This window comes from Glycine soja, chromosome 5 (genome assembly GCF_004193775.1).
Source record: "Glycine soja cultivar W05 chromosome 5, ASM419377v2, whole genome shotgun sequence".
Lineage (NCBI taxonomy): Eukaryota > Viridiplantae > Streptophyta > Magnoliopsida > Fabales > Fabaceae > Glycine > Glycine soja.
This window is the reverse complement of record NC_041006.1, coordinates 13,836,139-13,852,572: the sequence shown is the minus strand read 5'-3', so window position 1 is coordinate 13,852,572 and position 16,434 is coordinate 13,836,139. Positions and strand designations below refer to the sequence as shown.

The following is a 16,434-nucleotide window of genomic DNA, read 5'->3' as shown; positions in this document are numbered from 1 at the left end:
TTTTATTTTCAGTAGATGAAGATGAATCTGTGGCCACCTCATGGACTCCTCTAAGGACAATAACATCATTTCTTGCACTGAATTGTTGGGAGTTGGAAGCCATCTTCTCAATCAAATTCCTAGCCTCAATAGGGGTCATATCACAAAGAGCTCCACCACTGGCAGCATCAATCATACTCCTCTCCATGTTGCTAAGTCCCTCAAAGAAATATTGAAGAAGGAGTTGCTCAGAAATCTGGTGGTGAGGACAGCTTCCACACAATTTCTTGAATCTTTCCCAGTACTCATACAAGCTCTCTCCACTAAGTTGCCTGATGCCTGAAATGTCTTTTCTGATGGCAGTGTTCCTAGATGTAGGGAAGAATTTCTCCAAGAACACCCTCTTAAGGTCATCCCAGCTAAAAATGGACCTGGGAGCAAGGTAGTATAGCCAATCTCTTGCCACTCCCTCTAGTGAATGAGGAAAAGTCTTTAGAAAGATATGATCTTCTTGGACATCAAGGGGCTTCATGGTGGAACAAACAATATGGAACTCCTTAAGATGCTTATGAGGATCTTCACCTGCAAGACCATGAAACTTGGGCAGCAAATGTATTAGTCCAGTCTTGAGAACATATGGAACACCCTCATCAGGATATTGAATGCACAAGCTTTCATAAGTGAAATCAGGTGTAGCCATCTCCCTAAGAGTCCTCTCACGAGGTGGAGGTTGGGCCATGTTCTCAGTATGAAAATTAGTACTTGAATGCTCAAAATCAGAATATTCAGAATCACCAGCAACAGAATGCTCAAAATGCACAGCATGACTAGGATGCACACTATGCCTAGCTAATCTATGAAAGGTTCTATCTATTTCAGGATCAAAGGGTTGTAAATCACCTGGATTGCCCCCAGTCATGCACTATATGCAGCAAATAATGTATTTCTCATCAAGCACTTAACAAGGGGGTAAACCTACAACTATAGTCCAACGATATCCAAATGAGCTGAAATTTTGTAAGCAACACTCTAAAATCACGAAAAGATAGCACATAAAATTTCAAACAAAAATTCAAAGTCTAACTATGAAAACTGCCTAAGCAAAGTTTAGAAAAATAGGACAATAATACTTGAAAAATAAAAAATAAAAAAAAACTTAGTAAACAACTGATTTTTCGAGTTTGGGAGAGTCGGTTGCCACAGTATGGGAATTTTTTTCTACCCCAAATGCATATATAATAATAGTCATTCTGATACCCGGTGCAAAAGTTATGGTCGTTTTAAGTTTTGCTAAAAACAAGTTCCAAAATTTTTGTCTCTCTCAAATTCAACCACACCAAGTGCTCTTTGTATTTTTCACACAAAATATGGATCAAAAGAAACAACCACACAAAAAATCAGCCAAAAATAACAACTCTAACTATCAAAACAAAAATCGTTAATTAAATTTCAAAATCAGTCGGTAATCACTATTCACAGCAAAACACCAACTAAATCAGTCGCTAAAAACAGTCACTAAACAGGGGACGCGACTGAAATGCAAAATAGAACGCCACACAAAACAAAACAACTAAACACTATTATGAACCTTTGGCCCACTGCTCCCCGGCAACGGCGCCAAATTTGATCGAGGCCGTACCCGAATCAAATAAACATTAAAAATGTAGTATCTAGGAAGTGATCCTAGGTCGTCTCCCAACGAGCAATGGTCAACCAAACATTCATAACAGATAGTAATAAAACCGTAACGAATTGGGGGGGGTTGTTTGTTTTTGTAAATTAAACAGTAAGCAAATTTGAATTAGAAAATAACAGAATTAAAACATGTTGTTTCCCCTTGATTCACAAGCAAGTCTCTTATCCTAGGTTACGAGAATTTATCCTTAATCAGTTCAACCACTTAATCCAACCCTAAATTAAAATACTAAGCGAAAATTAACATAAGGCTATCATTATGTGATTAACCAACACATACACCAATTAATCATGAACGAAACTGATCATTAAGCATGAACGTAAATTAAGCGTAGAGACAATTAATCAAGCACTAAGCATGCATGGATTAATAGCAACAAATATAGTGTAATTGGTGAAGAGGAAAAATTGATCAGAATTCAATAGTAATAACAAAACCTCAAAGAGAGTTGTGCTTGATCCTCAAGAGAAAACAACGTTGGAGACTTAGCCTTCCATTAATCAGTAGAAAACGAAATTGTAGATTGAAGCAGAAACAAAATTGCAGAAAACGAAATTTATTCTACGTGAACAGTGTGCATGAACAGTAAAAACTTGAATTCTAAAACCTAGAATTATTCTCCTCTTCAAAAACTCCCTAAACTAAAACCCTGGTGCTGTTATATAGGTCCTCAGCCCCAAAGCTTACAAATCTATTTTAAGTCCAAGCCCATAAACGAAATAAAATAAAATCTAGACAAGATAAGATAAGATTGGATGAAATAAAATCTGGATAAGATAAGATTTGATAAAATAAAATTGTTTGCTCTCTTCAAGTCCTAGCCCAATTCTGGATTCAAGCCCAATTGCTTATAATTCTCCTGAAATAAAATTAAAAACACAAAATTAGTCAAGTAGGCCCAAATGATAAAACTACATAATTAATTTGACAATTAAGGCTAATTAGTAATTAAAATGGTGACAAAAATGGTTAAGAAATAGGAGAAAATAATGACACATCAATCATACATATCACAACATGGCAGAAACTATGAATTTCTACCATTTAAAAATAACTCCTATTGAAGCTTAGCTTCCAATCAATACTAGGTTAGGGTTTAAGAATTAGAAAGACCCTCCCCCCCATCGGCCTACCTTGGATGATGAGCACGAAATCTCAGTTGGTTCAGGGGACATAAAAGATTATGTCTCAAACTTCTAAGAATGAAAAAAAATAAAGAAATTTGAGTCCATAGATGACAAACTAGCAAGATTCTAGTGAAGAAAACATGTCTAGAAGAAGGATTTGAGACAACTTACCTAAGCTTTGATGGAAGAAACTTCAAGAACACATGTATGAACTTGGAAGAAGAATAAAAATATGGTTTCCCCTCTCTCTAAAAGCTTCAAGCAAAATGGGAGAAGCTTCCTAGATCATGGCTTTTAAAAACAACACTTATTGTAGTTGTTTCTGCTTGGACCAATGGAAATTGCAAGACCTAATTCTTATCTTCTTAATCTAAGCACTTGAATGACAATTAATATGACTAATGGGTAGCTTGGACAGCCCATGATTCCAAAACTAACTATAAAAGGCTAAAGTATGTTTAAGCCAAAAATGGAAAAACTCCTTTTACTAAAATTGATAACTCCTATCTTAACCCTCTAGATAAATGTGCTAACCTTCCTAGATTAATTTCCTAATCTCTCTTGGAATATGTGCACTCAAAGTGGACCTTGGACAGAGTTCACTCACAAATAGCCAAATTACACTAATGCTTAGTGTAATTTTCTCACATATGGAAATTTAGTTCAAACAATTTCTATTTCTCCATCAAGCTTTGCTAAACAAATCATAGAGGTGAAGGAGAAGGAGACATCCTCACCACTTGTATTTTTGCTAAACAAATCATAGAGGTTGAAGCAAGAGCCGTTCTGAGAGCTTGTGAAGAGTTTGTGAGTGATTGTGAGATCCTAGAGGTGAAGGAGACATCCTCACCACTTTTATTTTTGTAATCTTTCATCTTGTTCTTCTCTTTGTTGTAAAGAAGGCTTCCTGGTTATGGAAAGCTAAATCCTCTGTTGGATCTTCCCTATAGGTACCTGATGTAAATATATTTCTATCTATTTGATGATGTTTTGTGTGTTCTCTGTGCTATCTTCTTTTCACTCCAGTATGCCTTTACCTTGATCATGTATATGCATACTTTGTTAGGGTCATTCAACGGTGGAAACTGGTCTGATTCTAAAGTCCTTGATAGTACAGGGCTAAGTTGTCGTACTATCATGAGGAATTGGGGTGCGATAATTTAGTTGTGTATGTGTGTCTTAATGTGATCCTGGTTGAGTTTAGTCCAACAAGAGGAATCTGCGGACGATGCTTGATCAGGATTAGGCTTAACTATTATGAGGAATTGGGGTTTGGTATCTCAGGAGACACCATAGGAACACATGAGCATTGTTAGATAGAGAATATCTTTTTAGCATCAGGCACCTATTAGGAAGGCCAACGTGTTTTTCCTTTTTGTACAGATAGTTTACACACTTGTTCATATTCACACTTATCTTTACACACCAGACACCTATTAGCTAAAATAGCTTACCAAATAACACAAGTTCCCCGAGAGTTCGATACTCGATTCTTACCGTTTTATACTACTTGTGTGATCCGGTGCACTTGCCGGAAGTGAACAATCCCCACTTGATTTGTAGCCTTACATTAAATACTAATTTTATTCTTTCAAGATTCTAATTTCTATTTCTAGACTAAAATTCAATTATTAACATCTAAGGCTTCAATGAGTTGATCATTTTGACTAGAGGATTTTCTCTGAATTATCCTTATTCTTTCTAGACTTTAGCATAAAAAGTTAAGAGTTTTACCATGTTTAGGTATCCTATGGTAACATTTCATTTTCTATCATTTCAATAATCTAAAAACACTACCCAATCACACAACAAAGCAATAACATTGTCTACCGCACACATGTAAAATTGGGATGCTACATTTTGAACCATTAAAAATTTTAAATTCTTATTTTATGGATGTTTTAAAGTATGTTTTTATTACGGGTTGTTATTATAATGACGGGTGTTACACCACGTGACTTTCTTTATCTCGTACTTTTCGTGTCTTGTCATGTACTCGCGTTTCCACGCATGCCTCTTAATATCATACTAATATTACAAGAATAGAGTTATAGTCATCACTATTACCCGCACCATGTGAAACTACCACAAAATTAATTATCATAATAATGACAAATTCATTAAGTTTTATGTACATCTCACCCTCTCAAGTCTTATGATCCTCTAAACTTACCGTTGGTTCCTTCGAGCAAGGGTCCTAAGCTCATTCTATATCTAGAGCACAAAAAGTTCATGTATATGAAAAATTATTATTAAAATCTCATAACTTTGGTATTTCCACAATCATTTTAAAGTTTATTCACTATTACAAAAAAAAAAATTAATGACGATTCTGGAAGGGTTTCAACGACGATTGAAATTTTCAACCATCGTTGAAATGATTATCGTTAAAAGTTGAAGGCTTTTAACAACAGTTTAAAACTGTTGTGAAATGTTTCCTTTGGAACACAATTATTAAAAACATCTTCAAAAATATCACTGGAAAGGCTTTGAACTATGTTTTCAAAGATGGGAAAATCGTCTTTGAAAGTCGACTTTCCATGACAATGTTTTCTAAAACCATCTTTGAACATGAATTTGAAAGACAGTTTTGAAGTAAACCGTCAAGAAAATCGACTTTCAACATCGATATTCTGTCAATCGAGGTAGAAAGTTCATTTTTTAAAAATATTTATTTTTGTTTTGATAACAAATATTATAGGTTGGATTTCTGATCAAAACAAAACATGAAGTCCAACCATATTATGAATTCAATTGCAAGTGGAATGAAATGCTCAACAAGTCTTCAATATTATAAAATGCATTAGCATAGTATAGTAAGAAATATGAAATCCAACCACACTATGAATTCAAATACACAACATTTAGCTAAAAAAGCTCTTAATGAAGTTTCCCAATTGAGGATCATTATTATTGTCTATCATCTATTTTTTAAGAAATAGGGGAGATTAGTTTTCTTCCTTGGATTCTAAGAGACCAAACAAAAGAAAAATCATTACCTTTTATAACTCATAAGTTAAGATATCTGCAGGCAAAACATGGCCTTAGAGAATAGAGAATCAAAGGCTAATACAACAACAAAGTTAAATAAATAAAAAAGAAAAGAAGAAGGAGTGCTTTGATTGGACTAAATGCAAGTTGTCAAGAGCATAAGGTTGACTAAGTAAGCCAACCTTCTCGGCTTTTTTAAAATTTGGTTGATTGAACATAACAAGCTAATCAAACCTTGAGCTAGGAAGTAAAAGCAAAATATCAATTTTGCTCTAGAGCATAATAACCAGCATAGCATAATGTGCTATTACTTTCAAGCCTTCATAACTCAATCATGGTAAATTAATAATAAGATAGATATAAACCAATATAAATATTTATAAGAGCTCATAAAAATATATTAGCATTCACCATGCACACATGATGACTATGAGGAGTTAAGGAAATTAGCAATAAGGGGATATGTAGAGCAGTAAATCAAAGTAAAAGAATGCACCAAATGCACATAGTTTGGAATCTTATATTAAAAACAATAAAAAGAAGGAAAATATCATCAAAAAATGCCAAGGGGATATGCAGAGAAAATCAATCAACTCAAAGAATAACTAGTTGCATGCACCCCACATCAGAAAACAAGACAGCAAAGCAAATATTAACACATAAAAAAGAATGAGGTAAGTTAGTGACTTCAAGCCAACAATTTCCTGAAAATAGTAATGACATAAACACAAATTCAACACTCAGACTTAACATGTCTCACACACAATGATCATTGTCCTACAATATGTGCATTATGATGAAACAATTACAAGTTCACACATACACACATTATTCAAAACCCTTGATGGAGGCCATGGGACAAACACTAAAGAGATCTCATATATACATTACTATCTCCGTACAAAATCAAGAGGTAGCATAATATCCTTCAAGAACAATAATTTTAATCTTATAGAAACACTTAATAACATGCCATGTATTTATTATCAAGGTCATAGAATTAGACCCATGAAAGACAATAAAATAAAAGATAGAAAACTGAAAGTTTATAGCCTCACCAACTTGGAAACCCATTGATATCGACTATATCACCATGCTAGATGTTAGAATGGAACTTGGAAAATTCAGTTGCATCCAAGTTCAATTTACTACATTGTTGAGATATCAGTTATTTTATTTCTCCAACTAAAATCAAAAAGGGTAAAAGCAAAGAACATATAGGTTCAACAATAAGAAAAAGACAACTCCATGAAAGAATTAAAAATACTAAAATCTATCTTCATAAATTGAAAATAGAAACATCTACATCTTAGTCAAACACCAAGATAACAAGGCATAATATATTGTAAAGAATATAACAATATATTGTAAGGGATAACAGTAACTGAGAACTATGAATAAGTAGAAGTGGAATTGCAAACTACAAAATAAAAGAAATGCATGCTTCTTTTCCTAAACCAAAACACATAGTAATAAACAAAAACTCAACTAAGTTCCATCATTTTTAGATTCTCCCAAAAGTTATGACAAGAGCTACATAGTACACACACTACCTTACCCCATCATTCTTTGCCCCCTCCAAATCCAAGTCACCATTAGCTTCAACAAACCCTTCTCATTTTTGTTCTATTAGCCATTGTTTTAACCCTCATCCTCATCCTCTTCCTCTCCCACTTCCCCCATCCCTAAAATGACATCGATCACCAACCAAATCCCTCAACTCACGTGGTAATAGTAACACTCCTCAATGGAAAAATAGAAAACAGAGATAACAGCAAAAGAAACCAAAGATTAGGAAGGGAGAGGGTGCATAGAACTATGACATCGGGACTTGGGTGAGTGCTTTAACATCGCTAGGGCTTGGGAACAACTACACAGGGATTGGGAGTGGCAGAGTTGTTCTTGGGAGCGGTTGAACAATGTGCATAGTGAGTGTGAAGTGTGAGTAGAAAAACAGGGATAAAAGCCACCTATCAACTAGATGCTCATATATGGATCTAGACTCTCACCTTTTAGTGCCAAATTTATGACTTAGGAGGCTAGATCTGTGACATTGGTGGCCACATCTGTATTATTAGTGGTTTAGCATGGGTTATGGGGAGAGCTTGGGCGCAGAGGATAGATTCAAACCATTGAGATTGGATTCACAGAAAAATTTAGTGAAGAAGAGATTAGAGCAAAGAAGATGAGATTTGTACCTTTCACAAGTGGTGGCAATAAGACAATGATGAAGGAGAGAGCGCGAGGGACTTTTTCGACAACAAGGGAGAGATTCACCATCTTAGAAGGGTCTAGAGTGAAGGAGAGGCTCAAGGAAGAAAGCTTTGGGAGAGGGCATGAGAAGTGAGAGAGCATGAGACTAAAAAGGGAAAGCTTTTCCCTTATAAAGACGATTTTTGAAAACTGATGTTGAATTGCAATTTCAATGACAGTTCTTAAAGAAAATAATGTCAAAATGTGGTTTCAAAGAAGGTTTTCTGAATTTGTCGCTAAAATGTTGTAATTATTTATAAAAATGTCATCGCATTTTTTACAACATCGATTTTATAGTAGAATCATTTTTGAAACAAAATTATTGAAGCTCATTTTTGTAGTAGTGATTTATCATTTATCACGGAAAATCACTATTTATACTAGAACAAAGTTCTAATCATTAGAGGTCTTGCACTCGAGTCCCTATGATAGCAAAACAAATAGCTCCCCTACTCTAAGGACTTAACTATATTATAAAACAAATAATATAACAACTAAAATGCCTCACATATAAATATATATAAATCAAAGTCTACATACAAATATAACCTAAAAATGGATTGGCCAGTACGACAAACTCTAACATATGTAAGGTTCATAACATGATAGGATAAATTTATGTACAAGTGAGTTTACACCTTCAAAATTTAAAGAATAACTAACATGAATTACTACTTTTAATGGCCAAATTCTATTTCAACTCAATTAAAGTGAGTTATTGAAAAAATTGATACTACGATTTACTGAAAAGAAAAGTGACATAAATAGTAAATAATTATGAAAAATGAAAGAGAAATTATTGGAACATACTTTTTGACACACTTTTTTGAACAAACTTTCTCTTATTGATTAAAATTTATTAAAAATGACAAAATTTTGTAGGTTCAACATCATATTTAATAAAAAAAATTCTCATGATTTTATAATTTTAATAAATTTTAACCAATTAGAGAGAGTTTGTTTGGAAGAGTGTGTTAGAGAATTTGTTCCTAACCCTCAAAATGAAATTGAAAAAAGAAATTTTGCAAAATAAAAATAAGTAGTGAACTCCTCATCTATTCAGAATAGTTGATAATGTGAGACTAGTTAATAATGAATTAAAACTATAATTTATCCAAAAAAAAAAAAAAATTCACATGACTATACCTTTAGATTCCTTGCATAAAAATTTGTTGGATTACCAACATCATTGTTACGTCATTAATTAACTATTTAATAGCATAGAGACTAACAATTATAATGGATAAAAAATTCAAAAACTTTAATGGACAAAAACTTAAATTAGAAAATAAAAATTAAATTAAAAAAAATAAAGACTAAAAAATAATAAACCGTAAGGATTTTCTGTCCAAACGCTTTTCTTTGCCTTGGACTCCCACATAATCTCCTTCAAACTTTATACTAGTATTAAGTATTTCTCCAAACAGTCACCATGGAATTTAATTACTTCTAATAAATTATTGGCATTTAATATACCTATTTCTTTTATGCTTTTCTTATGTATTTTTTCATTTAACGTTTTTTTATATAGTTTTATAATTTTTATATATGAGAATAAAAACTCTGTTATTTTCATGTATGATATAACTATCTTAAATGTCATAATGATTGAGATTTTTAATTAAATTACATTTTACATTATCAACTTTTAGTGATTAAATTTTTATATATCTCCAAAGTATTTTTAAAATTTAATTAATTTTTAAGAATATTTTAAATTTCAGACACACGTAATTTTTAATAAAATATCTTCTTCCCATAATATTTTCATTCAGATATTTATTTTTTCATTAATAAAATAATATTTAATTTTATTTCTATTACAAAATATTTTAAACTTATTTATTTTCTAACATCGCATATATAATATTTTATATATGATATATAATTATTCCATATATATACTTCCCAAATATTTTTCATTGTAGTGTCACAGCAGATTTAAGTTGCTACTAAATATTTTGCAATATTTTATATACATAGTATCTATATGCACAATTAGAAGACTAATTCTTTTGTTATTCACAGTGATAAGTTAAGAGATGTTTTTAGCATAATAATTCTTCAACTCCTGAGGAATAAACTAAAGTTATTTAATTTAAAGTGACATTTCATTTTTACTGTAATTGTAGTAGATAATATAAATAAAATAATTAAGATATAATATTTTATTAAAAATTTCATTTTAAGAAAATTTTAAATTTAAACGCATATTGTGGAAAAAAAAAAAACTACTTGTTTTTCTTTTCTCTCTCCCGTTTTCTTTTAATTTTTAGTTTCCTTTTCTTTTATTTTTATTTACACACAATTTTTTATTATAACTAATATTTTCTTTTATTTATATTATATTATTGTTTAAAGTCTTCTATTTATTATCTATTACTACATATTAAAGTTCTTTTTCTACTCGCTCTCCTGAGGTCATTGTATTAAAAATCAAAATAGCATGATTAATATTTAATCAAATACAAATTGTTCTGGTCATACATAATTATTTTAAAATATTACATTAAATTATGGTGTTATGGTTGTGCATTACATTAATATATATATATATATATATATATATATATATATATATATATATATATATATATAAGAGAGATCGGGACGTTTCATATGAGAATGGTTTTTTTATGTGAAAATAAAAACAATCATTTTCATTCGTTGTATTAAAATGAAATGTCAAGATTAAAACATTTTAAATTCAAATTAAAATCTCATCTAACCATAACATCTCTGTAAGATCTAACAAAAAAAAATCAAATATTTAAATATTTAATTTACGTCAAGATCGTTGTCACAACCATCACACCATCGTTGTAACTACCACTATCATGATCGTTGTCATGACCACCATCGTTGCCACCAACATGACTATTGTTATTACCACCGCTGTGATTGTTGTCATGATCACTGTCGTTGCCACCACACCATCAACACTATTGTCGCTGTCACCACCGTCGTGATCACCATCGTAATCTCTATCATGATTGTCATCGTGATTGTTGTTGTGACAACTATTGTCACCGCTAGCATACAATCATTGTCGTCATGCCACTGCTACCAATGACGATGGCAATGAAAATCATGTTGATGAACGATGGTGATCATAACGACAATCATGGTGGTGGTGGTTGAGGCGATGATGGTGATTATGGTGACGACCTAGATATAAATTAAATCTTTAAAATAATTGATTTTCTATTTGATAAATGAATTTTATTATTAAATGAGATTTAATTTAAATTTAAAATATTTTAATCTTGATCCAATGGATGACCATGGCCGTGGAATCATTCTCATATGAAACATAATATACAGTTAAAACTCTATAAATTAATAATGTCAAGACCGGAGAAATTTATCAATTTAGAGAGTTATTAGTTTATCGATATATTAATAATTATTAATTAACAGAGTTTATAAATAATTATACTGTACATACCAAACGAAAAGGCAAATTAGCCTATGCCTCTTAGAATTACGTTGCAGCGAACCTTGAGACTCAACGTAAATTAGTAACTACTGTATATGCATTGAAAATTATAAAGGGATCTCACGAAAAATTATTATCTTATTATTACTACTATGAATTAATAATTAATATATTTTTTCAGTTTATTAGTATATATATAAATTATTTGAAAACATACTTGAAATAAATGCAGCATGTGCAACCGCAAGCACGGGTACCTGCTAGAGTAAATAAAACCAGTGTCTCACCTGCAAAGCTTCTAACGACGGGTATTAGCATGAACATTTTGGCATAAATTTACTATTCCATCAACAAAACAAAAATCATAACCAAAAGCCAAAATTGCTCTCAATTTCATCTGATTTTAATGCGCCAAAACCCAAATTAATCATAACGGCTTCTTCCCATTTCTAATGTACCAAATACGTACCATTAAATTAATTAGAATCTCTGTAATTAGAGCACAGCCAGAGCCATTGAACGATCAAAGCTAGCACCATTTAGCATTCTGGCTCTGCCACCACCACCCCTCTTCTTTTTATTCATGACACCCCTAGCTTCCATTTTAGTCCCAAACGCAATTGCACCAAGTGCCGCCACTTTACCCACATCACAATTTTCCCTACTGGCCCCACCATTAACAAGAACCCTCGTAATCCCCACGTAGTGCAACGACTCAGCTATTTGCAACGCACTCACACCCTTCCTAGTCCTGGCTTCAACATCAGCACCTCTCTTCACCAAAAACTCAGTCACGTCAGCATGCCCCGACTCAGCAGCACAGTGCAACGCCGTGTACCCTTCTTCGTCCTTTGCATCCACCTCCGCCCCCTTCTCTACAAGAAGCTTCACAGTGTCGATTCTCCCTTTGAACGAGGCCCTGTGCAGCGATGTCCAACCATTTTGGTCCCTCCCATTGATCCCTGCACCATTCTCTAGAAGCTTGTGGATGCTCCTCACTTCCCCTTTCCTTGCTGCCACGCACAGTTTGTCCCCCAAACACAAGGCGTCGTAGAGGTGTGCATGGCCGTTTTCCACTGCAATATCATACGCGGTTCTCCCTTGTCTGTTTCTCACGTCTTTGTTGGCACCACCCTTTTGCAGCAAGAGCTTCACCATGCTCTCATCTCCTATTGCTGATGCCACGTGCAAAGGCGTGTCACCTGTTATAAATAATTAATAATTAGAAATAACGTCTTATTATTAGTTACTATATATACCATATACAAGAGATGTTATTATGGTTTGGCATTATCTAATGCTATCCAATATTTGCGTGATATGTTTACTTTTTCTTTTAGAAAAAAATTATTTCATTCTAAAACGACTGATATTTAAGATTTTTTCCACACAGTCAAAAAAGTAAGTATTTTAAGAAAATTGACATTTATTAAGAAATAATTTTATCAAAATATTTTTATTTTTTTCTCTTAATTTTAATAAATATATAGTTAATTCTTCGAAAACAACCGAATAAAATTAAAATAATATTTTAATATCTCATTACCAAGTTAAAAAGTAGAAATATAAGTCAATTTGAAAATTTTTCTTAAATACCAAAACTGCCGTCATTTGAGTTCGAGGGATAATAATTATGTTAGCTAAAAATTCATTGGAACCACATAATTTTTTTATGCAATAATTTCTTATATGTTAAAAGATAATACTATTTTCATTTAAACAATATTATTAAAAGATAATCATTAAAAATTTACTATTTACATTATATCCTTGTAATATTTTAACACATAATTTATATGGCAAACTTATACAATTTGGTTAATTTAGTCAGTAAGTCTTTAAATTAATTATTTGGGAAAATTTATTATGGTGTCCAAACTAAAACAAAATGTAATTGAGATTGAGCTTGTAAACTTTTTTTAATTTATAATTGAATGTTGGAGCTAGTCTGTGACAGCTTAAAACTCACAAATTAAAAAAATGATAATTTGTAGTAGTTTTAAAATCCTAAAAACTCAATTATAAAGAATTTATAAAATCAAATAGCCGATTTTTATTTTAGTTTTTAATTTGGATACCAAATTAAAAAAAATATATATATAATTCAGAACCTACGATTAATTCATCCTAGAAACTCTCCTTATTTTCTAACATTAATTACCTTCTCTTGTATTTTTAGCGTCTGTTCTGGCACCGTTTGCCAGAAGGAGTCTAACACAGTCCTTTGTGTGCTCTTCAACTGCAACGTGCAAGGCTGTGTTGCCATCTTTAGCGAGTGAATCCACTTTGGCACCTTTGAGCAAGAGAAGTCTCATAACCTCCACGTGTCCTCCTCTGGCTGCGTGGTGGATCGGACCGAACATGGACAATTCCGACCGTTCTGTGTTGGCTTTGTGGGCCAAAAGAAGCTCAACAATTAAGGCTTCGTTGCAGGACGATGCAGCCTCAAGTGGGGTTGAGCCAGAACGGTTTAAGGCTTCGACGTCAGCCTCGAATTCTAGGAGCAACTGAACGAGATCAGCTCTACCTTGCGAAATCGCCAAGTGGAGCAACGTTTGGCCTTGTGGGTCTGTCGAGTTAACATTTCTCCATGATGGGTCACTTTTCTCTAAAACTTCTCTTATTTCATCCGTTGCACCTTGTGTTACTAGCCGAGCCAGAATGTGAGGCCCCACAAACATGACCCTGATGGCGCTGTCGATGAAGACCTGTTTCTTCTTGAACAAGTCACTGGGGACAGCATCGAACATGGAGGAGGGTTCCTTGATGGCGGCGCCGGGAACCAAAACGCTGTGTAAGAGGAAAGAGTCGTTCGAGTGAGGGAAAGAGTGGGGGAGAGACGAGCCTTGTGGGAGATGGTAGGTGATGTCTATGGTAAGTGTGGCTAAAGGGGATATGATCCCTGATTGGGGCTTCACTGTGTAACGGGTCTTGATGAGTGGTTGAAGCCTGAAGGCCACTGGCATTGTGTACATCACGTTGTGTAAGGTGATCCTGCCGTGGCACTTTTGCCCTGGCTCAACCCTGATTAGGACTGTGTTTGAAGGGTCTAACCTTATGAGCCTGTCCATGTTTTAATAATTATTGTCTTTGGGGTTAGTATATTTTGTGATTGTGGTGCGTTGTTGGTGGGTTTGGAAGGAAAAGCATAAGTAAAAGGAATGAAGGGGGAAAGGAATTAAATGAAAGTGAAGGTTTTTAATTTGGTGGTAGCTTAATTATTTTAATTTATGGTAGAGTGGAAAGGGTATTGGAGGGGCCGGCTGTATTAGAGTGTGCCAAGTGGTGGTGAAAAGAACAATGATGACTTGTTCTATTCGGCGTTTGGACTCTAATAAACTCGCAAAACATAATTAGTTGTACAAGGTCTCATGAATCAATCTGTGCTCCTTCCTCTACGCGTCACTTTCAGTGTTTTAATTTATGATATTTTACACATAAAGGGCCAATTTCCTTGTTAAATATTCCAACAAACCATGATTTGCCCATTATACCTCTCTATAGTTTGCTAAGATGCTTGCTCTTTCCCTCTGTACTCCCGGGTAGTCTTTATTTGAATGTGAAATCATTTATGCTTTAGTTTGAATCAACAAGAAGCTATACAATAAAAAAAAAAAAAAGATATGAGCACGCAATATAATATTATAGGTTTGGCGATTTGGGAAAACATGCTGTGGCCAACAAGAAACACATACATTTTATATATCAAGTCTGAGTATGCAAGGTGGAGAGGTACAGGGTACCGGTACATTCGTTTACTTGGTCACCTGTAGTGATGACACAAACTATTGTTTTAAAATAAATAGTTTAATTAAGTTTTTAGTTTTTAAATTTTTATTTCAATGGTTAAGGTTCTTTAATTTTTTTTATTAAAGTTTTTAGTCTCTAAACTTTTATTTGACTGGTTAAGATCTCTCAATATTTTTTCATTAAAGACAAAAAATAAAATTTAAAAAAAATTATGAACTAAAAACTTAGTTAACTCAATTAATAATAATATATAATATATATATTTTTTATATTAACCCTCTAATTCAAGATAAATCCAAAGAATTTTTTTTTAATTAATCTGAAATTTGATATGAAAATAAGTAAAATTTAGTTAAGAATTATTTTTTTTATCAAAAATCAAATTTATAGACTACTAACACGATTCAAACTTAATTTGAGTACATTAATTTAGTATAGTGTCCAATGAGTTAGTTACATAAATACTTATTTAGCAGTATTGTAAGATTCTGGGACGTTGCGTTCAGCTTTGTGGCATAAGTTGTATTTGTCTGTTAGTTGATGGGCCCAGCAGCACCAAATCTGATCCCTTGTAATTACCTTTGCACTTTTACGTATCGCCTCTCGTTTAGAATGAACATCGATGTTAATACTGTATTATAATATTTTATATATCAATGAATCCCATATTTTGATAAAAAAAAATATTATATTTATACAATTCATTTGTTTATGGAATCATATAAACTAATATACTTTTGTAGTATAATTAGCTCGGTGTTTTTAATTATCTTGTCTTCCATGAATATTAAATTCATATGTTATAATTTATAAGAATTTTTATTATATTATTAATTATTTAATTTAAATTATAAGAATATATATTAGTAAATACGCCCATAAATATTTAAATATATTTTATATACACCCAAGTTCAAAAAAATGTTATTATTTGGGTGTTATCTTAGCCATTTAGGTAGATCCTTCTTTCACTTTGCTAATATCTTGCATACTCTCTGAATTTTCTTTTAAAAAATTTGATTTAGTTTATTTTTTTTTGTTTGCATCCTTGATTTGGGATAATAAAAATTGAGTGACGTTGTTTAATTATAATAAAATTTCTTTTTTTTATGTAATTTGTCTTTTAAGCTTTAAATGTCATCCAAAAATATTTTAACGGTAACACTACTAAAAGTACATGTTTTTACAATGCAAGGTCA

General features: G+C 32.4%; 1 protein-coding gene and 1 non-coding gene across 2 annotated transcripts; one reads left to right on the top strand and one right to left on the bottom strand.

The window, feature by feature from the left end:
• Positions 1-233: 233 nt before the first annotated feature.
• Positions 234-340, top strand: LOC114413866. The gene has a single exon (XR_003667010.1). It is a non-coding gene; the product is annotated as a small nucleolar RNA R71 (small nucleolar RNA).
• Positions 341-11,792: 11,452 nt separating this feature from the next.
• On the bottom strand, positions 11,793-14,739 carry LOC114412343 (ankyrin-1-like). Its single transcript, XM_028376185.1, has 2 exons — positions 13,647-14,739; positions 11,793-12,687 (listed from the first exon to the last, which is right to left on the bottom strand). The coding sequence occupies exons 1-2, from the start codon at positions 14,554-14,556 to the stop codon at positions 11,981-11,983; spliced, it is 1,617 nt and encodes a 538-aa protein (XP_028231986.1). The 5' UTR covers positions 14,557-14,739; the 3' UTR covers positions 11,793-11,980.
• Positions 14,740-16,434: the final 1,695 nt, after the last annotated feature.

Excerpts from the sequence above, each read along its gene's own strand:
- LOC114412343 (XM_028376185.1), bottom strand. The coding sequence starts at position 14,556 with ATGGACAGGCTCATAAGGTTAGACCCTTCAAACACAGTCCTAATCAGG. Across the intron at positions 12,688-13,646 it reads CGCTAAAAATACAAGAGAAG|GTGACACGCCTTTGCACGTG; the intron begins GTAATTAATGTT and ends TATTTATAACAG.